General features: G+C 55.7%; 10 protein-coding genes across 10 annotated transcripts; 4 read left to right on the top strand and 6 right to left on the bottom strand.

Annotated features, from left to right (window-relative positions):
- Window positions 1-809: 809 nt before the first annotated feature.
- Window positions 810-1,749, bottom strand: N657DRAFT_250544 (uncharacterized protein). Its single transcript, XM_062786438.1, has one exon. It carries the CDS (start codon window positions 1,504-1,506, stop codon window positions 967-969), a length of 540 nt encoding a protein of 179 aa, XP_062643391.1. The 5' UTR covers window positions 1,507-1,749; the 3' UTR covers window positions 810-966.
- On the top strand, window positions 1,745-5,504 carry N657DRAFT_684256 (uncharacterized protein; the record flags this gene model as incomplete). The annotated part of the gene is made up of 6 exons (XM_062796658.1): window positions 1,745-1,926; window positions 1,992-2,867; window positions 2,945-3,868; window positions 3,928-3,938; window positions 4,065-4,350; window positions 4,412-5,504. The coding sequence occupies 6 exons, from the start codon at window positions 1,745-1,747 to the stop codon at window positions 5,502-5,504; spliced, it is 3,372 nt and encodes a 1,123-aa protein (XP_062643390.1).
- A 273-nt stretch (window positions 5,505-5,777) lies between these two features.
- N657DRAFT_581348 (uncharacterized protein) lies at window positions 5,778-7,110 on the bottom strand (the record flags this gene model as incomplete). The annotated part of the gene is made up of 3 exons (XM_062789522.1): window positions 5,778-5,958; window positions 6,017-6,185; window positions 6,255-7,110. 3 exons carry the CDS (start codon window positions 7,108-7,110, stop codon window positions 5,778-5,780), a joined length of 1,206 nt encoding a protein of 401 aa, XP_062643389.1.
- A 1,848-nt stretch (window positions 7,111-8,958) lies between these two features.
- N657DRAFT_684254 (uncharacterized protein) lies at window positions 8,959-12,785 on the bottom strand (the record flags this gene model as incomplete). Its single annotated transcript, XM_062796657.1, has 3 exons — window positions 8,959-9,044; window positions 9,131-12,550; window positions 12,677-12,785. The coding sequence occupies 3 exons, from the start codon at window positions 12,783-12,785 to the stop codon at window positions 8,959-8,961; spliced, it is 3,615 nt and encodes a 1,204-aa protein (XP_062643388.1).
- Window positions 12,786-13,692: 907 nt separating this feature from the next.
- On the top strand, window positions 13,693-14,516 carry N657DRAFT_250112 (uncharacterized protein). The gene has a single exon (XM_062786436.1). It carries the CDS (start codon window positions 13,880-13,882, stop codon window positions 14,411-14,413), a length of 534 nt encoding a protein of 177 aa, XP_062643387.1. The 5' UTR covers window positions 13,693-13,879; the 3' UTR covers window positions 14,414-14,516.
- A 521-nt stretch (window positions 14,517-15,037) lies between these two features.
- N657DRAFT_649933 (uncharacterized protein) lies at window positions 15,038-15,697 on the bottom strand. The gene has a single exon (XM_062793828.1). The coding sequence runs from the start codon at window positions 15,631-15,633 to the stop codon at window positions 15,424-15,426; it is 210 nt and encodes a 69-aa protein (XP_062643386.1). The 5' UTR covers window positions 15,634-15,697; the 3' UTR covers window positions 15,038-15,423.
- Window positions 15,698-15,926: 229 nt separating this feature from the next.
- On the bottom strand, window positions 15,927-16,435 carry N657DRAFT_649932 (uncharacterized protein). The gene has a single exon (XM_062793827.1). The coding sequence runs from the start codon at window positions 16,372-16,374 to the stop codon at window positions 16,162-16,164; it is 213 nt and encodes a 70-aa protein (XP_062643385.1). The 5' UTR covers window positions 16,375-16,435; the 3' UTR covers window positions 15,927-16,161.
- Window positions 16,436-17,581: 1,146 nt separating this feature from the next.
- On the top strand, window positions 17,582-18,582 carry N657DRAFT_250494 (uncharacterized protein). Its single transcript, XM_062786437.1, has 4 exons — window positions 17,582-17,657; window positions 17,704-17,790; window positions 17,860-17,961; window positions 18,280-18,582. Exons 2-4 carry the CDS (start codon window positions 17,727-17,729, stop codon window positions 18,519-18,521), a joined length of 408 nt encoding a protein of 135 aa, XP_062643384.1. The 5' UTR covers window positions 17,582-17,657; window positions 17,704-17,726; the 3' UTR covers window positions 18,522-18,582.
- Window positions 18,583-19,611: 1,029 nt separating this feature from the next.
- On the top strand, window positions 19,612-19,935 carry N657DRAFT_684253 (uncharacterized protein; the record flags this gene model as incomplete). The annotated part of the gene is made up of 1 exon (XM_062796656.1): window positions 19,612-19,935. The coding sequence occupies one exon, from the start codon at window positions 19,612-19,614 to the stop codon at window positions 19,933-19,935; it is 324 nt and encodes a 107-aa protein (XP_062643383.1).
- A 398-nt stretch (window positions 19,936-20,333) lies between these two features.
- N657DRAFT_250069 (uncharacterized protein) lies at window positions 20,334-21,887 on the bottom strand. Its single transcript, XM_062786435.1, has 3 exons — window positions 21,799-21,887; window positions 21,446-21,551; window positions 20,334-21,394 (listed from the first exon to the last, which is right to left on the bottom strand). Exons 2-3 carry the CDS (start codon window positions 21,464-21,466, stop codon window positions 20,348-20,350), a joined length of 1,068 nt encoding a protein of 355 aa, XP_062643382.1. The 5' UTR covers window positions 21,467-21,551; window positions 21,799-21,887; the 3' UTR covers window positions 20,334-20,347.
- Between the last annotated feature and the right edge of the window lie 429 nt (window positions 21,888-22,316).

Below are 22,316 nucleotides of genomic sequence, written 5' to 3'. Positions count from 1 at the left end.
AAAGAAGAGGTCCGGGAATACGTTGCGTAGCCTGATCGTAGGTGGGCCGCAAAGATGGGCGCCGTCTGCGACAAGTCGAGATGACAAGGCAAAGTCGGCCGGGGTGTTTGATGCTGTGCCGTGCGTAATGAAACGGGGGCGAGGGCTCACTCGAGCTCTCCTCCAAGATAGCAGCAGGCCGGGCCAATGGGCCGGGCCAACGACTGTAACTGGGAAGGCAACCGCGCATTACCGGAGTTCACATCACTCGTGTAGGTACACAGTAGTTCCGGATCATTGGAAGGGCTATGACCGCCGGGACATACAAGGTCCTCAGCGCCTGGAATGAGAATGGAGATTTGGATCGCCAATGTGATGGCGTGGAGTCCCACTTCAAAGTGCTCATGTGGTCGTTCTCGAGGTGACGGGCCATCGGAGTCAAGCGAAACAAATATGGCCGACCCTTGCCACGGAAAAGTGAACGAAACAGAGCTGACGACACACCTACAGTACCTTATCTTCAATACGGTACCGGGGGAAGGTCGACATGTTTGGGGCAACGGTCAAGCGCTGTGGGTATGTACTGAAGAACTTGTTACTGGCCGCCATGCAGCCAGGAAACTTGGCTTCGGGCCCGTCAAACAGTGGGTCGATAGCCGAGGGTGGCCGTAACCTCATTCCAATCTTTTTCCGGCAACTGCGTCCTGTCCTCCAACCAGTACATCGACTGGGCGATCTATTATAAGGAGCAGTCGAGGAGGATATGGGCTGCATAACAGATCAGATGAAGCGGTCCTTGCCACAAGAATGCTGCAGTGAAGGAATGGACGACCGTTCCACCTGCCGTCTTAAACGATTGCCGAAAGAAACTGTTAACAGACAAGTTGAACCTGAATCTAGCACTGAATTTGACTTGGACAACATAAGAGCATTGGGCCCCGTCCCACCCATCAGGCCCGCGCCCAGAGATTTCCAGTCGTTACTCTGCTATATATTCCAGTAGTTTTGGCCTCCCTCCGCCCTCACCCCATCATTGATCCATGGATCTCGTCTCAGAGCTCCGTCTTTTTGACGTCTGAGCGTGGCATGTGTTTGGAACAGAGCTAGCCCAATTCCCTCTCCATTTGTCCCTTCAGTTGCGATCCGATCATCCGCCCGATCTGGCAATCTTCGAGTTTCCAGTGCCCCACCGATTCGAGACACAAAAACGCGTCGCTGCAAACTCGGAACAACGCACTCCCAAGTCAGTTCTTCGCGAAAGACACTGCTCAGCCTTGGACTCGGCCGCGGCGTCAGCGACGAGAGTATCAGGAGAGTTTCTCCTTTTTCGTGCTTTCGGCTCCTCAGCATGTCTCGAGGCTCGAGCATGTCGAAGCCACTGTTATGCCCGACTCCGCAGTGCATCGGCGCCGCCCCGCTCTCGGCATCCCCAGCTGCTGACTCGCTGCGACCAACCCACAGTCCATGACGAATGACGCAGTCGCTTGTCCAGAGCCGAGCAAAAGTCGGCCTTCCTGATATCGGCATCGAACGTATCCATCATGCCTCTCCCAATCAAAGGTCTGCTGGGCACGTGCGATGTATCGAACGGTTCATTCTGGCCTGCTGCTCTCTCGTTCCGGTCTGGGGATTGTGGTTGCTTACTCACGAGTGATACCTTTGCACATTCATGACAAGCACAAGGCGCAACGTATTCCCTTCCCCTCAGCGCCACCGCCCGCATAATCCGAGTCTTGTGTCGGACACCGGCCGCAGTGAAGAAGCCATGGCTCGTCAGGGAGACGTAGCCGAAGCAAGTGAGGCCACAACTCCGATCACACTGAAGGACAAACGAAGGGTGAGCGCAAATGGAGGCTCGGATGTTGAAGAGAAGACGAAGCCAAGCCAGTTGGCAGCCCTCATGTCCAAGCTGGGCCTGGACGTGGGCACTGTCAAAACCATGCTCAAGTAGGACTGCTCCTGGTTGTTCGACCTCTCATGGTAACTTCAGCTGACAAAGCCATGCCTGTCAGGGGGTCGCTTCCCCCGACAATCGGCATCGCCATGCTGCAGGCGCCGCCCGTCGCAGCATACTTCACCACTTTTGGCTACCTCGTGCCCATCATCAGTGTGCTTGCTATGGCCGTCATGCCCAGGGGCAAGTTCATGATGAACCTCCTTCTGAACGCCCTCGCCGTCTGTGTTGGCTCGGCCGTCTCCATGCTCGCCCTCTGGTCCGCAATTCAAGCGCGAAACAACACCACGCCGCCGGGATCCCCCCCAAGGGCATACAGCTCGAGCCAGTCGGCAGTCTGCGCCGTCTGGCTCTTCGCCAACATCTGGTTTGGCAACGTCGTGCGCGCCAAGTTACCCGCCTTCAACCTGCCAGTTATCACCTACAGCATCCTGGTTAACATCTCGGCAACATTCGGCCCCCTCATGACGACCACCGCCGCCGCTCACGTCTTTGTCCAGCAGTTGCTGACAGCCATGTTGACCGCGCTCGCCCTGGCCTTGGGCGTGAACCTGCTAGTGTTCCCCGTGAGCAGCCGCTTGGTAGTCTTCAAAGAGCTCGCTGGGGCCATCGGACTGATGAGGCAGCTGGTCTCTCTGCAAAAGGCGTACCTTGCAAGTCTGGAACCGGACGCCGCATTCGATGCCGCGATGGACACGGAAACGTTTCTGACAATGGCTGAAGGAGGGACGCCCCAGGACCATAACGAACCCAGGCCCACCAAAGATGCTGAGGCAGCGAAGGCGCTGGAGGAAACGGCAGCCAAGATGAGAGAGCTCTCGGGCAAGCTGCATGCCGACCTGCCGTTCGCTAAGCGTGACCTTGCATGGGGCAAGCTGGATGCCAAAGACCTGAGCGAGATGTACAAGCTGTTTCGCAATGTCTACATCCCAGTGTACGCCCATGCCCTGTCTTTCCCATCTCTTTTTCTATCCTAAGTATCCTTATCATGTTGCTAACTTGGTACATCAGGCTTGGAATGAACACCATCATTGACATTTTTCAGCGTTTCTCTGAGCGTCCGGATTGGGACAGCACGGACGAAACGCCCAATGGAAAGGACGTCGAGAGGCACGTGTGGAACGAGGTCATGAGACAGCTGCAAGAGCCATTCGAGATCCTTTCTGTGGCGATTGATCAAGGCCTCGAGCACGCGGCAATGTGCCTGGAGCTCATCCCAAGGCCCAAGAAGGTAACCGGCAAAGCAGGCAAGCCAGGCCCGAACACTTCCGACATCGATATCGAGGCACAGCAACAACCCGAACCCGGTAACCCTGGCTTTGCAGGAGTCCTTGACAACAGAATACAGGCCTTCTACTCGAGGAAGGGAGAGCTGCTCAAGAAGTGGGTTCAAGAGAGGGGCATCAGCCTGGACGAAAACATCTCAGACCATCCATATTTTCGGAGCGAGCGAGATCAGGTACAGCTCTACATTATTCTCTACATGGAGAACTTGATGCACGCATCAGGCGAGGCAGTCCAGGATCTGGTTGACTTTGCCGACGAGAAGATCGAGGATGGGACCATGTCCAAGAAGCGGCTCATTGCGCCCACGCTCCACCGCTTGCGCAAGTGGTTTATAGCTGTCTTGAGCGATGAGGACGCGTCGGCCGAACAGACACCCGACGCCATGGAGGCCGGTGCAAACTTTGTCTCGTTTGGAGGTAACTACAATCGGAAGAAAAACCCTGAACATCTGCCTCCCGAGACAGCGTGGCAGCGTTTTGGGAACGGCCTACGAAAGATCAGCAAGTTCTTCGGGTCCCAGGAGTCCGCCTTTGGATTCAGGGTGGCGTGTGCGACCATGACAATCGGGATTGTGGCGTTCTTGGAGAACACCCAGAGGTTCTTTATGGAGCAGAGACTGGTTTGGGCGCTCATCATAATAACCATTGGGTGAGTTTCTTCGACCTCTCAACATATATTTCACACGGTACTGACCCTTATCTTGGTAGGATGACCATGAGTGAGTCATTCTATCCTTTCCTACTTGCCATTCCTCCTCAACTTCCTCTCGGTCGTCTGCATGTTCTTTTCCTTGTTACCCTACCCCCTTTCCTTCGCTTGACCAGTGTGCTAACGTTCACTCTAGCATCTGGTCAATCCTTTTTTGGCTTCCTCTGCAGAGTTGGCGGCACGATCGTTGCCATGTGCCTCTCACTAATCATCTGGTACATTGTTGGTGGCCGGATCCCTGGAGTCATCGTCTTCTTGTGGCTCTCCCTGTTCATCAGCTACTACTTCTTCGTCAAGTTGCCGCGCTTCCTCCCAGCCATCTTGATAATTATTATCACGCAGGTTCTTATCATTGGCTACGAGCTCCAAGTGCTCGCCATCGGCAAAGCCGCCGCAGAGCGGACCGGCCAGCCGTTCTACCAGTTAAGTTGCTCCCTTTTGGTTGGCAGCTTGAAGGCTAGATATCTGACCCTGAAATCACAGGACGTACCTGCTGGCGCCATACCGCGTTGCCTGTGTCGCTGGCGGCAGCCTAGTTGCTTTCTTCTGGACCATTTTCCCATCGCCTCTCACAGATCGCACTTGGGTGCGTCGCGACCTGTCCGCAACCCTGTACCTCATGGCCAATTATTTTGGCGTCATCAGTTCCATGCTCAAGTCAAACGTCCATGGCACAGCGGGCGATGTCAACGTGCCTGGAACACCGGCCCACCAGCTATTCAAGGCCGGCCGCAAGATATTCGGCAAGGTCATGATGTTGATACCATCCATGTCCCAACACTCGGAGTGGCAGAAGTGGGAGCCCACAGTTGGCGGCAAATTCCCGCGTGACGCCTACAAAGACATCCTCAAACGCAGTACCCGCATCATGGCATATCTGACTCTGGCGAGTTACACTATGATGCACCCCACGCGTGTGCGCTTCAATTACGGCGAGCATATCGACGAGAGGCATGCGTGCCGCCCGCATCCGCGAGGCGCTTCTCAATCCCTACATTCCCGCTCTCGCGATCCCTCAGTGTCTACCACGAACCGCGAGTGGATGAGCGCGTTGGCCGAATTCATCGACGTTCTCAAGCCCACCCACCACACCATTCTATCCACCCTCACCCTCCTTTCCAACTCGCTTCTCTCGGGCCAGAGCCTGCCCCCATTCCTGCCGCTCCCACGGCCATACGAGATGACCCGCCAACTGATGCGCCTGCGCCGTTCCGCCCTTCCCGTCACTAACATGGATGAGGACGACGACGGCGACGACGACATGAGCGACGGCGCGCCCATCAGGATGGTCGATACCCGCACCGGACTTGACGACTACGCCACCACCAAGCGACACGGCCGCGCGCGGCGGAACGCTGCCGTGGCGAATATCCTGGATCCCCGGAACATTGAGCAGCCGGGCTATGCCGAGTTCGCGGTGCTTCAGATCTGTACCGTCCTGGTGTGTGGTGATTTGGAGGCGTTGCTGACGGCTGTGAGCGGGCTTGTGGGGGTGGTGGATTTCTGTTTTAGTTTTATTGAGAGTGATTCGAGTTTGGATATAGGGAGGACGGAGGGGAAGAGCAAGCGTCATTAGTTTTTGAGGTGGAACGGCCGTTTCGGATTCAAGTGCGGGGGTAACCGAGCGCTCAGCGACAGGGCCGAGTCGAACGGGCGCCCCAAACCGGGAACGACATCGAGCAGAGAGGTCACCAGAACTTATTCGTGTTGAACGCCGACCCCTGTGCAGCCGCCAAGTCCCAGTCCCAGTCCCAGTCTATGGTCTATCTCTATCTCATCATCTATAACCGTCTCCAATATCTTGCAGATTATCTACACGACAAACATCAGACACGTCAAGGGATCCGGATTACTTGTTCTCGGCCCACTTCAGCGCGCCAGGCACTGCGGGGTCCGCCTCGACATACTTGCACTGGGTAAAGGTCGACCAGAGCTGGCCGATGAAGGAGCGCTCCTCGCGGTGGTAGAGGTCGCCGAGGAGCGGTTTGATGGCCTCAGTGGCCTCCTCGGCCTTGTAGAACGGGATTCTCCTGTTTTTCCGGGTCAGCAACTCAACGCTTGCTGCAAAGACACCGCGGTGGAACTCACGGGAAGAGATGGTGCACGACATGGGTGTCAATGATACCGTGGAAGAGGTGGCGGCCGACGAACCCAAAGTCGCGGTCGACAGTGGCCAGTGCGCCCTTGACGAAGGTCCAGCTGTCGGCGTCGAAGTGGTGGACATTGGGATGGGTGTGGTGGAGGTAGGTGATGGCAACTGTCGCGCGCCCGATTTATTAGCCGTCTACCATGGCGGGAAAGGGATGGTGCCGGGGAGTAGACTTACCCAACCAGTGATGGACCCAGAAGTACGGCACACCATACAACAGAAATACCATCTTCCAGCCGACGACGGTCGAGGCGAGGTACAGGAGACCTCCGACAATGGCAAGACCGAGATCCGAGATGGCGATGTAGATGGCCTCGCTCGAGCGGAACACAGCGCTGGTGGGCTCAAAGTGGCTGACGCGCCACCAGCCGGCTTCCTTGCGCTGCTGGCTCTCGGACCCCGCCGAGACGTTGAACAGCAGGTACATCTGCCAGCCGCCCAGCTGGTGGGCCAGCAGCTTGCCAAGCTGCACAACGGGCACGTCCTCGAACAGCTCCCGGTCAAAGTAGAGATCGACCAGCCTCTTCTTCTCGCGGTCCGCCTTGGTGTGCGGCACGAAGGCCATGTCCTTCTCCATGTTGCCCGTGAAGCGGTGGTGGCGGTGGTGCGAGAACTTCCAGCTGAAGTAGGGCACCAGCAGCGCGGAGTGCAGCGTCCAGCCGACGACGTCGTTTAACCGGCGGTGCACCGAGAAGGCGCCGTGGCCGGCTTCATGCGCCAGGATCCAGATGCCCGTGCAGACTAGGCCCTGGACGTAACCGTACAGGATCCAGGCGGCGGTGCGACATGCCGAATTGCCTATCTGTGGGATGTAGGTCAGCGCGGCCCAGCCGAGGGCCGTCGCCATGGCCACGTCGCGGACCACATAGCCCAGTGAGCGCAAGGTTGAGGGGATGAAGCAATGCGCGGGGATGGCGTCGCGGATGGTTTGGATGTCGGGATACTGGGACGCTTCGGCCAGCTTGAGGGGCGCCAATTTTGCTTCGCTCTGAGCCCTACGGCTTCTCGTCGTTATTGTGGTCGTGGTCGCCATTTTGTTTTGGGGGAGGGGAGTTGGAGGGAGGGGAGTTGGAGGGATATGGCAACGGGAGAGGCTCGGCGGGAAAAGCGAGGGCGTGTCAGGAGGAAGAGATGAAAAAGGAAGAGAGGGACCGCAACAACCCAACACAGATGGGGACCAGGCCGTCCTTTTTCTTCACGTTGTCTGACCTTTTTTTTTCTCCTCCATCCCTTTTTCATTACACCCCTGATTCTGCCAGGCCACGTTCCACTCTGACGGGTCGAGCCAGCGGTCGAGAACACCACTGCGTAACAAGCGAGCCGTATCCATGCTTGCTTGGCTGGGGAGTTTTTTAAGATTGCATCCAGATTCCAACAATTCGGGACTCCAATGGGGAATTTTTTTCTGGACATACACACTATTGCTTCACCAGATTAAAGAGGGTTAGGACAGCATAGAAGCCTTAAAATCTTATGGCAATACTCCGTACGCGGCAGTAATGGTCCAAGGCCTGTCTCTTTTACATGCAACTCGGTTGACATGGTCTTCATCTGAAAGGTTCAGGGTCCTGTGGCGTCGATATGGGGTAATAGGCTAGCCAGGGCACCCTGACGAGCAAGGATCATCACCACAGAGATTGGATTCAGCGGAAAAATGGACAGACCTAAGAAGAATTCCAATGAAAAGGAGCCCCAACTGCCCATCGACCCCAATGATCCATCAAGTACAACTTGATGTTCACCAAATTGTGATCAATATTTCCCGCATTCCGTCTCTTCTTCTTTTCTTTCCGCCAGTTGCTGTGAATGGTGCTTTAGAATAGGGATCACAGGAAGCTCTGTGACGGCAACGTGAAACACGGAGAAACCGAGATAAAATCCTTGCGGGGCCAATTGGTTGAAGGGGCCGATGTCCCAAGCCCTGCAGCAAGAGTCCAGCTGCAAGTGATTTGTGCAGCAGCCCGTCAATTTAGGGGCCTCGTCGGAAGGCTGTTCTCAAAGCAAAATAAACTGAGAGAAGCACAACCAGCACATAACATGAACTGCCCGGAGCATGCTTCCTTCAATGTCCATCGTACGGGGAGGGTAAGATAATCATAGGTGTCAGTCAGCCTCCCCAAGGAGCACCACGGTTTCCCAGTCCTTGCTGGCCAGGATGGACTCTCGCGATTCTCTAACGCCTTCTTGGATCACCTGCACGTCCCAATGCTTCTTTCCCTTTCCGCTATGTATGGCCCGCGGTACAAATACAACGCTCTTTTTGCCATCCGCAGAACCTTTGCCTTCCGGCCAGCTTTTCCCCCTTGAGCGTAGGCACCTTCATTGGCCATAGCTGAACACCAACTCCAAACCGCAGCAGGAGACAAACCCGCTCCCCGAATCAAGACCATAAAAAGAGTATGACATTGCGTCAAATCGACAACCATGTACTCGTAAACTTGGCGCATTGCCGCGCAAAGCAGCCAACCCAGCATTTTGCTGAAAAACTTCCTCAGGACAGGACACGCTTTTCGTTCCACGGCCTCTCCCCCTTTTTTTCCCTTGTCCCGATCTGCCAAGGACCCACCCTGGTGGCCAAATAGCCAACAATGCCCGTACCAAATCTCATGAAAAAGAAAAGGGCAGCCGTCTCGCCATGCCGCCGTCGGGAAAACACAGCTGGCCGAGAGTGATGCTTTCCGGAACCAGGTAAAATGTGAGAGGGCGTTGACAGCTGAGGAGGAAGAGCGAACGACAGCAATGGGGTATCACGCTGCGGCAGAGAATTGACGGGCTGAAAACATGAACTCCGTAAATGCAGACGTTTGATCCGATGCCGTAAACCCAATTCGTTGTGGCAGACGCGAGTTCAAGGCCACTTGTGCCCAAGTATCCGGCGACTTCACTTCTGCGCCATGATCGACCTCTCGGCGCGGGCCCTCATATGGTTGGCATGCGTCTCGAGACACGATGTGATCAGTCGGGTCACTACGAGCCTGGTCAGCGTATTGCGGAGGGAATACGAGATGCGGATGGAATACGAGATACAAATCGTTCGGGGTTCAACGACGTACCGGGCCATACAGTGGCTTTGTCGAACATGTACGCCGTGACCCTGAGCAGCTTGGTAGCATATCCGGCACCGTTGACCCCGTCATCACCACTTCCCACACTGCCAGGTTGAGCCACGTCCAGGTTCATTTTCAACTCGGCACCGCGAATGATTTCGTCAATCTTCCCCAGAAGTTTCACATCTTCTTCCTCCAGCAGCATGATCGCCGGCACTTGGGAGAGATCAACGTTGTCCCGGCCCAGAATACCCAGATAGCGACCGACGCGGTCCTGTAAGGTGGCGACCCACTCCGCAAGAACTTGAGCACAGTCGAAGGTGCAGAGGGCCGCCTGCAGCGGTAAATCGCGACTCGTCAAATGGGCAAAAGTCACGCCGAGCGTATCTGAAGCGGAGAGCGACTTGGCCGCGAAGAAGGCGGCTTTGCGCAGATGCTTCTCTCTCCTAAATGTCGACCTGCTGTTCCCCGTTTGGGCCTGAAGTTGCACGGGGAGCGGCTGCTGAGCCGGGACCGGGTTAATCGTGCGGGAGAGCAATACATTTGGGGTGCCAAAGTCCGGAGAAGAGGATTGTGTTGAGGGGGTGTCGACAGTAAGAGAATTCGTCCCGGTCGTGCTGGAGGGATCGGTAGCGATAGAATCGGTATTTGACACGGGCGAGTGTCCGGCGTGCTGGATAATCTCCGAACCACTTGCCAACTCCTCGGCCATGGCGTCCCAGTCGCGCTGCCAGAACTGCTCCTTGGACCGCGAGAGATTGACAAAGAGGCGGACGTAGGCGAGATCCAGCAGCGGAGTGCAGTCGGCCGAGAGCGGTCCCGCGCCGTGGGGATTCGGACGTTCCGGGCTATGCTGAGGATTGCTTGCCCATGCAGCGTGCCATGCGCGGAGCGCCGGTTCAATGTGCCGGTGCATCTTCTCGGTTTCCTCGTTGGTCCAAACCTTGTTGTGGTGCCGCTGGCGAGTCTCCCAGATGTAATTGTGCAGCGCATTGATCAAGACTAAACAGCCAAAGCTGCTCGGTTTCGGTTCGCTCTTGGAGGGGTCGCCGGCTTGAACGGCCAAACCGGAAGGTTGGTGGGCGGCGCTGGTGAACGGGTGATTATGCTGTTTCTCGGCGGCACGCAGTAGCCCGGCCAGGGCATCGTGGAAGGTCATCCGATTGTGATTAGCCGCGGCAACTCCGCCCTTGGCTTGAAAAGCGGCAGCGCTCTCCGCGGCGAAGAATTCTTCGTCACTGGGGAGGTCGAGCAAAATTTCGGAGTTCGTCAGTGCCGGCGTGTGGTTATACGCCAACACTAGGAGGCTGCACAAGGTGAAGAGGGCATAGAGGGTCCGCTTCCGTTCCTCCATGGTTTTCCAGCGCAGCCACTCGGCGTGCTCGTCAGCATGCTCCCTCTTTGTGCCGGTCCAGTCGCAGGCGCCGTCGGCACCCGCCATCTCGACATCCTTGGCCGAGGGCTCAACTCGCAGTGGCCGGTTGAGCTCTGCCCCGTGTGCGAGACTTACGAGTGCGGCGGTGTGGGTCGACGCTATATCTCCGGTCCGCTTGTCCCCGCAGTTATGACCATACACGACGTTCAGGAGCATCGCCTGAACCAACCACACGGGAGTCTCGGCGGAGGATTCCTGCTGCTGTGAATTGTGGTCCGACAGGGGAGTGAGCCGAATGGATTCTGCCTTTCTTACGTTCGCCTTCCTCCTCTCGTCGAGATACAGCTGAATCATCTTTTTGGCCATCCCAAACAACTCCGCGGACGCCTGGTGTTCCAACTCAAACAGGGCGCCAATGGCCGCCATAGAAAGAAGTAAGCACCCTCTTCCCCCAATGCCGCTATTTCGCTTGTTAGCCAATGATTGCGCATGAATTTCGAACGACAGTGTCGGTACGTGGACAAACGGCAGGTGAGGGTGAAAGTATCGCAGGTAGGCGGCGACGTATCGTTGGAAGTCTGGCGTGCTCGGGAGGGAGACGGTCTGATCGGGGCTGCTGGCGCCGGCGAGGTTGCTGACGAGAGACGGAGATGGGTGGGTGGCGGCGGCGGGGAAAGTCGGTATGGCGAACGAGTACCTGCGTGTACCAAACTGGGACGCCTGGGAGGTCGACAGGGCACCTAGGATGGCATGTCTTGTTGAATCAGTGATTGTCGAGACGGGTAAGGTGCCATGATTACTACCATTCATCGAGGACGGCGTCTCCGGACCGGCACCGAAATTGAGCGCTTGGTTCAAATTCTGCGTGTTCAGGCCCGACATGACGGCTGGGCTCAGAGAGCTGAGCGAGGGCGGTGGAGTAGAGAAGTAGTTATCTCCCATAGTCTTGGAAGACGAGGGTTGCGGAGACAATGGCGCGCCGTTGAGGAGATCAGGGAATACGGAGCCGCCCATGTCGAGAGAAAAGGGGTTGGTCATTTGTGGGGGCCCCATGATGGAGGGCTGCCACATGGAGCTGGTTCCTGTTGCGGCCGTGTGGTGGTTTGAGCCATCCACCATGACGTCGCTGATGCCGCTCTGGCTGGTGGTGCTAAGAGCAGACGGCGAGGAGCCGTCTACGGCGGTCTCGGTCGGGGCGTTTGTAAATGACATGGTGTGGTCGAAGCCAGTCACCCAGTCGAAGCCATCCTCCAGCGACTGGCCAGTCGTCGACATGTCGGACAGGCCGTGTGTGAATGGTGAGAGAGGATCCATGGCCATAGAAGGCGGCGAGTCATTGTAGTGAAGAGCATTGGGATTGATGGTGGAGCCCGGTGAGCCGCCGAAGAACAGATTGTCCAGCTCGAACTCGGAGCCAAAGGCCAAGGCGGGGGCCGTCCTCAGGCCGCTGGAGAAGTCCATGCCGTTGATGCCGTGCGTCTCCAGCTTTGGCAGGCCGAGCGGCGCTCCGCGATGGGCCAGGGCCGAAGCCATGCCAAAGGCCTCGAGACCATGGTGCGTGGAAAGCCCGATCAGGCTCGGATGGCGGCTGTGGGTGGGAGGCATCCTCGAAACCTGGGCATTCGCCGAAGCAATCATCTGCATGGTCGCGCCGTCAACATGGCTGATGGTATTAGCCCTCGGCCTCATTGAGGCGGCCGTGCTGTTGGTGTTGCCAGCACTGGGGCCCACGACGCTATTCTTCCGAGCCCGGCCGCCAGCCGGCGTCGCCCCACTAGCGCTCTCGCGGCGGTTACGCGGGCGGGACGACGGCGTCGTTGTCTGGTGCAATTTTTGCTGGTGCCGCAAGAGCAGATCACGGCGCGCAAAGCAGCGTGAGCACTCGGGGCACTCGAACGGCTTTTCCTTGGTGTGGGACCGCTCGTGGCGCTTCAGATGCTCCAGCCGGGCAAAGGAGCGCTGGCAAGTACTGCAAATGTGCGGGCGAGGTTTATCAGTCTTTGGTGGAGGGAATGTAGCCGGGGTCTTGGTGTTGACCATGATGGTCGAAGCTTTCAATTCAGGGACGTAGCTCGTCAGTCAAAGCTCTTCCAGCTTAGCATCCTGGGAGGGAAGGGAATGACTAGGCCCCGACTTGAAATGCAAATGTCTCGGTGCTTTCTGTTTGGCAGACCTACCAGCTTCGTCGCCCGGGGGAGCGCCGCCGCCCGCGGCCGAGGGCGACGACGAGTCGGACATGGTAGCGACAGCCTCGAGCTTGCTGGCAGCGTCGCTTGACACAGTCATCGTCCTGGAGGCGGGGTGGTTGCGAGGTTTCGAGCGGCCGCGTGAGTTTGTGCGGTGGAACTGAGGGCCAGGAGTCGTTGCGAGCAAGTGAGCGGAACAGGAGCACGGCGGGATCGGTGAGAGTGGGGAGCAGCAGGCAAGCAGGAGAAGGCGGTAGCGACAGCGGCGGGTAACGTTAGCGGAGCGGTGGGGGGAACCAGGAGCTCTCTATTGGAGAGGGAGAGATAGGGAGGGGCTCGGAAACGAGGTCGACTGTCGCATGCTCTTTGCCGCAATTGCTATGGTTCGGTGCTCTGCTGATGTCTTTGCAATGAAGCGCTCTCTTGCTCTTGTTGAATCGAGAATTGCTCAAGGTCTCGGGTCGTAATCCTGGCAAGAGAACTCGAGGTTGCAAGATCAAAGGGCAATGATCGAAGATGGGCCGCTGTAACTGGAGGGCACAACAGCTCGAGCGAGCGGTCCCCTGGAACTGTCCCTGGGCCAGGCTTGCTTGGCTGGATTGCCAAAACCGGTGCGCTGCTGCGGATGGCGAAATTACACAGCAGGTGCGGGCCTCGAAAGCAGGCAAGAAACACCAACGCAAGCGACCATGGGAGCCCAAACAGCAGGACCGTGTGGGCAAAATGAGGCTAACAGTGAGCACTAGCAGTGTGGGTCATGGGTACGTACCAGCGCATGACATGCCACGCCGGAAGAAGCCCGGGCTTGCAACACACCATTGATGCAAGCGCAGTCTCGTGGCACCGGGCTATCACACTCGATTTCGAAGGCAGAACGGGCGATCATTGCCCGACAAGTATCCAACGCGCACGTTCAACTAATCGGAGTCCGCAAAGTAGAGTGCCGTTAATGCCCCGAAGTTCAGCCTTGAGGTACCGCTACAATACACCCATCTTGTTGCTCTCGATTGTACTTGTATCTATGGGGAGGTTGAGCGGCCAGTGTGGAGCCCGACTCATTGCTGGGCCGTGAGTCAGAGGACCAGGGAGCGCCGATTTAATTGCCTGTATCCATACGGAGGTTTCCTCTGAGGAGTCTACGCCAGTTTCAACGGTGAGCAGCTGTGACCAAAAGTCGCCTGTGTGTGACACGGGATGCGGGAAGCGGGACGGAGGGAACGCCTCAGCCCTCATCTGTTATCCGCTAATCAACCTGACGACATCCAAATGATGGACATCAAAAGGCATTCCAGTAGCAGGGCCGAGAGATTGAGATGGCCTTTATTATCGTACTGTGGTGACATGGTTCCTACCTTACCTACCCTAAGATATGCATTGACCAACTTCCCTTCTACAATCAAGTTATCCGCACATCGAGCAGTGCTCTCTATGCCGCACACAGTGTACTGCACGCTCGTCCTCGACGTCCAGAGTGCTCTGCCGTACCTGACCCGTCCCACCCACATTCTGAACCCATGTATGGAAATCGTCAGGGTCTTCATGCAACTTGCCCGTTTCGCTCATGAACGCTGGTTTCAACCTGGCGCTCAAAGGCCAGCCGATCGTTCTTTTGGAAGCCTGGTCTCCATTGCGCTGTGCACCATGCTTGCAGAGGAGGCTTCACATGGCGGTGCCAGTTCTCAATTTCATTGCTCGGCTTCATATCACGCTATCACCGTTACGGTCTAAGGTCATGGCATTCTCTGCACTGTCCTTGCCCCCACAGTGCGCATCACTCAGGTCATACGCAGCAGGTGATGGCTCCGATTTTCTTACCTCTGTATCCGTGTATATCCCGCGGCTGGACAAGTTCAAGCGGGCTGCTGAGCCATACAAGACCGGTCTACAAGACCGGTACCTACTTGTGACGCTTTAAGCGATCCGGTGAATTGATTTAAACCAATGCTCCCTCACAACCGGATGTACTTGTGGGCGATGTTTGACCTACCTGTAGGTAAGCGCAGTCTTTTGCGCCGCAAAGGTCGACCAACTTCAGGTACGGAACCCTTGAGTTGCGAACCCAAGCATCTTCGGCAACCTGCGGCATCCGATGGCCCAGGCTCCCAGCCTGCCCAAGCGCCCGGTCAGCAGATGACCCCTGCCTGTTCATCCACCCCGGCCCAGTTTCGCCCAATGTCTCCGGAATCTCGGTTGGGTGACGAGCAAAGTGAATGGATCTGTAGCCTGATCTCACCTGCCGTGGCGAAGGTAGAATACAGGCAGATTCTGCTCTAATGCTTAGGTGGTGGCGATCTCGGGGCCTCATCACAGGACTTCAGAGAGCAACTGTCCAAGATTGCGTTCCTTGATTGACAATGGGGCAAATCTATTAATATACCCACCGTTCATGCTCCCCTGCTCGCTGCTCGCCTATCGGCCTTAGGGCCAACTTCTAGTGCTGCCGGGGCCGGTCAAACACCGTCCCTCCCGGCGTCGCTAGATGCCAGCCACCGCCTTGCGTAGCCTACGGAGGTACTCGTAGCTTCACCGGACCTGCCAGGCTTCATATTGTTCAGAGGGAAAAAGGTGAGGAGTGTCCACTCGAAAAAAACGGTGATCACTCTCGTCTTCTGACCACGACTCGAGTAGAGTTTTCCGATCGGCCGCTCCAGACCCTGCTGCCTCGTCTGAAGATCTCCAAGTGTTACTGTGCGGCAGAGTGGTCGGGCATTGCTACATTTCGCCGCTAAGAGCGCGCTTTACCGCTCTGCCATACCCACATCGACGCTCAAATCATGGATACGATATCTCTTGGAAGCCCGCTTCCGTTGAGCAGGAAACTTGGCGGCTGCGGCTTGTTTGATGGAGGTTAGTAAAACCACCGCAGCGATATTGCAGTAAGCCAATGAAGAATCGCATGCCGTGGAGGTTCCTTTACCGCTCTCTGGCTCGCAGACCGACCTCGGCATGCTACTGTGACCTCAATCACAAAAGCTTCGTCATTGTTGTGTCATTTGCTGCGCTATTTTCAACGTCAACATCGAGCCAACAAACGTGAAGGGCGGTGCCCTCGAGGTCATGGTCAAGGCCAAATCAGCTGAATGCCCGGCTGCCCGGATATGCATCTCGGGCTTTTGGACTTTGCGGGCCCGTGTCTGAGACTCACAGCTGCATGCACTTGGCGGCAACATCGAAGACTCGCAGAAGCGAAGATGTGTTCTCGGCGTAATTGAGCGCATGATTTTATCACACTACTAACACAGTACTACCTTGGAAAAGCAGTGCCAGCTCCCGTGTCATGGACGGTTCCATTGCTTGCATCCATCTCGACTGACTGAAAGGCTGTTACCCCGCCATCCTGATGATATGATAGGGATGGAGGGGCAAGCTCGGATAAGGGTCTCGCGGGGCACGATGGTCAAAGCTCCTTGAGCTCAGGGGTTCAATACTACGGATTACAGGTAGGCTTCTGACGCCAACCTGACGCGCAGCTATCTTTACCTTATTCCATCATGCCAAAAGTATTTCCTCCGGTGGCCATCTAGGAGCCAAGAATTGCTCTCACGAGACAGTTGCATTGTTAACGAAGGCGCCTGGCTTCTTTCTTCTCGAAGGTCAAAAGCACACAGTATGGGGAAGGTGCGGGCGATCGTCATCTGCCCTGCATCAACCCGCACTGAAATCGCCCGCGCCGCACTCACCTGGCCCATGGCTCGGTACCTTTCCAGGTTAGGTACCAAGAGACGGAGGTTTCGGCACGCTTGAAGCAAGGTCGCGCCCCAAGTTGAGTTCCACGGTGGGGGGTTGATTTCGTCATATTTTTCTTGGGATGTCTGACACGCAAAGATCATACAGGTAAGGTGAACTGAAGGAACTCATAAACTGTGTCCGATACCTGTGTTGTACAATACATGGGCTAGCTGAGGTCAAGATGTCAGATCAGGCTTAAGGTAGCATATAAAATGCTTTCCATTCACATCATTGGCAAGGAATGTCTATCGTCTATCTCTTCAAACCGGGGCGGAACAGGCGATTCTGAACTGTTGATACTGAGTCACCCACCAAGGAGCGACAAGGGATCATGACACGGGTGGCTGACAAAACATCCAGCAAGCTTCCGTTCCGGATCTGCAAGGATGGAAACGGCGCGTGTTTCCTTGCTTTGTTGTCGAGCATGAAGATCCAACGTCCCCTGTCCAAGAATAGGAACGCTGTCCACAGTTACTCGGAAACCCTGCCACATGGCTCTCAAACAGCAGCAACAACGGGCGGGAAGAGCAACGGGTCTCAAGCGCACCGTCAGCCACCGTGTGCATGGCGCGGAGAAGGCCTGCAGATGTTGTGGCATGCAGGCATGCAAACCTGCATCTCTGTGCTTCGGGATTCGCCAATTTCGTCCCGCTAACGGGATCTGGCCTTCGCGTGTCTGCACCTCAGAACCCCCCAAATGCTGCGTCCCCAATTCGCTCACTTCGGCCTCACAGGACTCGTCGGATTTTTGCCCACGCCAAACGCGAGTGCTCGCTTTCTCGATGTCTTGGGGCGGCAAAAGAGCGTTGCCGGCTGGCGCTTTACACCAGGTCGACGACAATGCCCAGCTCCTGGACAGGATCAACCAGTCTCTCCTCGAATATGACGGGGAATTACCTTACACTTGAGAGGGATTCCCCATGCCTCCCTCTCGTACACAACACTGCCCACCGACCCCACCATCAGAACTGCGGGCCGGACGGAGTAACTAAGGAGGACTCGGACTGCGATCGCAGAGCCGCTCCAGGGGGCCAGCTCCCACGAAGCATGCCAGACAATCGGCAGTAAAGCAGTCCCGTGATCCGTGGTGTTGCATCCAATTTCAGGCCGCTGCACTCAATCATGGAGGGAGAGTTACGAGCGGGTCGCGCTGCACAGGGACGTCTCGCATTTGTAACAAAGAGGTCCTTTACTGACGGCTTGAGAGCCTCAGACCCTTGAAGAGCCCAGACTCTGCGTGCCGGTTTGCTCATCTCCCAGATCCGCACTGCAATGTCTTACGTTAACAGCATTGATCAACGACGCCACTTCTATGGCTGACGTCTTTATCCTCTCGAGTTCGTACCATTCGCATTGGCATTGGCTCGGTTCAGCATGTTAGCGCAGCAAACTTCAAGTCCAACCGGCAAGCTAGTGTGTGCACAAACCTGATAAAGGGGCGGCAGATCTCACAACACATTGGACCCTGGCGATCGCGGCAAGCTTCAGCGACTGGCCAGGGAAAAAGAGCTGGTACAATGAAAGTACTGCACCGAGGTACCGTTTAGGTACGTACTCCAATGTCTTGTCTTCGCTGACCGGCGACAACAACCCTCATGTGCATAGGGATCTGATGTCTTGAATAAGGAATATGGGCTTGTGACTCTTGGAGATTGTCACACAACCCGAAGGAGGTGGGGTGTTTGTGCCGCTGCGATTGAGTCCGGACTCGGTGTGCGCGGACTCGGACCAGGTACCCGGTTTCCGGACCCGGGAATTACCAAGTCAATCCCCGACGCTCGGACGAACGGGCCCACAGCTCCATCGGCTGCCTCCGGCAGACCGGCGCCGGCACACCACGGACCTTATAATAACACACACAAAAGGTACGGTGGGTGGGCTCCTGGGCAGCAACACACATCCGACTCAGAGTAGCGCCCGTGTTTGCCTCACGTATCCGCCGATTCTTCGGACACTGTGTGGTGTCGGCGTGATGGAGGGCTTAGGCGGCAGGTCGACACATCAAGGCTCTCCGATGGTTGATGTTTATAAACATGACGCCCGATGTGCCATGGTACATACGACCATACCTGGCAGAAAACTCGGGATCCCGTCCGCTCTCCCCTAGATAAGCTGCCAAGGGCCGGATCAGTAGTTGGGTCGGTGACGACCAGCGAATCCCCGGTGTTGTATGTTACTTTTTCACTCCCATCATTTTACTTGCACTAAGTAGTAGCAAACCTAATTAATAGGACAGTCCTCCTCTTTCTTTTGACCTCCACCTATGTGTGATCCCCTGTGTCATAACTGGCTTCCATTAGGTTGGCATGGACTTAGGCCGGCTCGACATCATGTTATTGACAGCATTCATCGAGCACCCGGCAGTCGTACTACACGTAGTAATACTTGGGTAATGTCTCGAGAAACTTGGAAGGGCACTTTTTGGCTTTCGATCACGGGGGAACCTTTCGAGAGCATCAAAGAAGAACTGAAGCCACTCTAGCCAATGTTGGAGACTTTGTTGAGACCATAGTCCATGTGATACTGTCAATGGGTACATTGTCTGTTTTGCGGTACATTCTTGCCCTTCCACCCTTGACTGAGCACTGAATCTGTCATGGTGTCGTCAAAGAAACCTCGAGTTCGCATGGGGTCCCTCCATGAGAAAGACAGGAAAGGAATGGGATGTTTGAGGCGACCCCTTGAGTAGGATATGGGCTCACGATGTATATGCAAAGAGTAAAAGTCTTTTGTGCCACGGTCCCAGGCTACTGTAGCTCGGTTGGACCATCATCGTGTTGCTCGGTTCGCAATGAATACGGCTCAGGCTACACACCTGGGCAAGTACCCTGATCTTCCCTGCGTCCAACCTCTCATCCAGAAGATACGCTAAATTTGAAGAAGAAAAGGTCTCCAGTTCCAAGTCTACTGAAATGGCATTAGTCAAGATAGTTGATCCCCTCAGTCTGCATGTGCTATGGGGGGGTAATTCACTGTTGTACTTAGGACATCTTCTAATGTTCAAGCACACATTGAATCCAGGAACATCACACCTCGACGTCTCCATTAGAATTGCGCTTTGGGCCTAGGCACAGCCACAAGTGAAGGCCAACCACAGAGGAGCGGGAACACAAGAGCCTTGTTTTCATCGGATGCTGCAAGCTGTGTGCGGCGCAAACCTGCTTTGCATTTGAACAGACGAACCCTGTGTCCTGGAGATGCATATCCTCGTCACCCTCCCTCACCGTCTCAACCCATCACTGCCCGCGCCACCCCAGCAAGTGAGTACGGTGCCGCCATACGACTCTCGCGACCACCACGCCCTGCCCGTGTTCCGGCATCTGATGACCCAAGTTCTCCCCCAGCTGCTGGGCAGCAGCAGCTCGAACTCAGACAAGCATGCCGCCGCCGTGCCAGACCTCCAGTTTGAAGTCACCACCGACTCGACCGAGGTCTCCTCGATTGCTTGCTATTTGGGACGCCGATGGGTCTCTGACAAGGCCAAGGGCTTTGACTTGGAGACCGGAGACTGGAGGGGATAAGCACGGCGTGGAATATCGTGGGCCAATCCATGCCTTTGAAGAGGTCTTCGATCGCATCACATTTACCATGCCTATGTGCTACGGCTGGCCTATTGGGTTGGCGAGCGGTGGCCTGGAGGGAGGCAAACCCCAGGGTTATTCAGCTAGATGTGATGGGACAGGATACTGGGCAGGACTAGGCCCGGGAAGAGGTTGCGTTTCAGTCAAAGAGTATGCAGAGTCTGGGAGACGTCGGGTCAACACCGAGATTGCGATGAACATGGCTGCTTGGGATGCCCATCTGGTTCAAGTTGAATTTATAGTAAGACGGGTATATAACTGTCCTCGTGTACAAAGTATTGTTGAACGCGTTGGTATGAGAACGGTTGAGACGCAGAAAAGATGAGTAGGAGAAAAGCGTCACAATTTGAGGTTACAGCCCTGGCCAATCCCAAACCGACCGCTCAGTGTTGCGTCGTGTTACCTCGGCGTGGTCGCCCACAGACACGGTACAGCCGTCGGTGTGACAGCAGTCCGGGAAAGCGTACCGGCCAAAAACAGGAGACCACTTTGACCCGGCATCAACTCTCCGGTCCTTCATGAGTCTCTTCAGGACCTCTCCCAGCTCGCCAGCCGCCGGTTTGCCTGTCTCGTAATCCACGTTGAGGCTGATGCATCTCACGCAATTTCCCGTCAGCTGCAGGACGTGCTTCTCGGCGCCGTCTCCATTCGCGGGAGATACGGCGAGCTCGGCCCAGAAATCCTCTGCCCATGCATCTTCTCCTTCGCCATCCACGACAATATTGGGCCTAAACCTGTACATTTCGATGAGATCCCCCTCAGAGAAACGACTCCGCACGTCCCGCAGCGACGACTCGGATGCCACAAGTAAGGGCGCCACGTCAGAGAAGGTCAACCACGAGGCTGATTTCGCGTCTGACGCCCCTTGCAAAGAACCGGTGATGTAAGAGGTCAGGGATGAGACCCAGCCCTCCTGTTGCTGCTTGGGCTTTGGCAGCAGGGTCTTGCCCAACACGGCTCGTCGTCCGTCGCCAAGGTACACGAGAATGGTCGGGACGCCGAGGCGCTGGCTGAACCAAGCATCGTACGAGTCTCCCATGCGGTAGGCCGAGGCCGGACTGTCGTGCAGCACCACCTCGACCCTCGAAAGGGAGCCCGTATCCGGTTCTAGTGACACTTTGAGCGAGTTTTCTTCGTCATTGGTCGCTGAGCCTTGAGCTGGACAGATGCCGAGGAAGCGCACGATGATGCTGGACTCCCCATCCCCAGGGAAGTGGACGATTTGCTGGTCGAACAGGGCGCAGAGTGGATGTGAATCGAGCTGGATTTTCTTCAGCTCCCCAGTTGATGGGCGCACCTCGTACAGCATAAATCGCCGGTCATAGTCGATCCCCTGCGGCCCGATTTGGGCTGACTTTAATTCAATCCCGCGGAGGGCCTTGATTGGGTAGACATAGAGCTATCTGAAGGGTCAGTGGTATTCTGCAAATCAGGCGGGTGGGAGACTCACGGCTGTCACTTTCATGGTCATCTTGTGGTTCTCAATTTCATATATGCCTTCCAAGAGCAGCTCGAGATGGGTCGATGGCAAGGCGATTTATGTTATCGAGTTGCGGCTGACAAAGTACAAAAAGGGTCAGCTGACCCTGAGGATACGAAGAAATCGAATCGGTGAGTCAACCTGAAATAAACGGGTCGACCCATTAGGCAACTCCGTCCAGATTGCTTTTAGAAATCAAAGCCCCACTAATGGGTTCCAGCCACAAAATATACTTGGGACATGTTTGAACCAGTCTTTGGGTTGGTAGAGTGTAGTATACTGAATCGCTATCTTCAGTCAAGTAGGAAGTAGGGATCTCTCACCTATTCCCCTCCACCGCTTCCTTTCTTTCTACGCCCTCTTCGGGAATGTCAAGAGCTTAAGCTCTGCACTCCAGCTGCCCGAATGATTGCAGAAGCCATTTTCCAGCAGGGCAACTTGAATGATAAAAAACTTAGAGAGGCTGGGGAGCCTCCTAGAGCCACAGCTTGAGTCAATCAGGTTATTGATCGAGGTAGTATGATTGGGGCATATGCGCGGCTATTGTACGCTTCAGCCTGGTTTGTTCGTTACCGTCGCATTGGGCACTAGTTATAAAGAAATCGGGATCTAAGGAGAGCAAGGAAAAAAGGAAACAAGGAAGATAAAAAGAAATAAAGATAAACTAATAAAGATAAAAATGAGAAGACTAGAAGGGGAGAGGAGGGCGGAGATAGAGACGGTGGCCTATGCAAAGAGAGAGAGAACATAACAAAGTAACGTACATTATAAGCGAACGGCGCATATAGGCGAGTGGCGCACTGATAAGGGCTAGTATGGAAATCTGGGCACAACACTAACA

This window comes from Parathielavia appendiculata (genome assembly GCF_033297405.1).
Source record: "Parathielavia appendiculata strain CBS 731.68 unplaced genomic scaffold N657scaffold_24, whole genome shotgun sequence".
Taxonomy (NCBI): domain Eukaryota; kingdom Fungi; phylum Ascomycota; class Sordariomycetes; order Sordariales; family Chaetomiaceae; genus Parathielavia; species Parathielavia appendiculata.
Note: the sequence above shows the minus strand (reverse complement) of the source record. Positions and strands in the feature narration are given on the sequence as shown.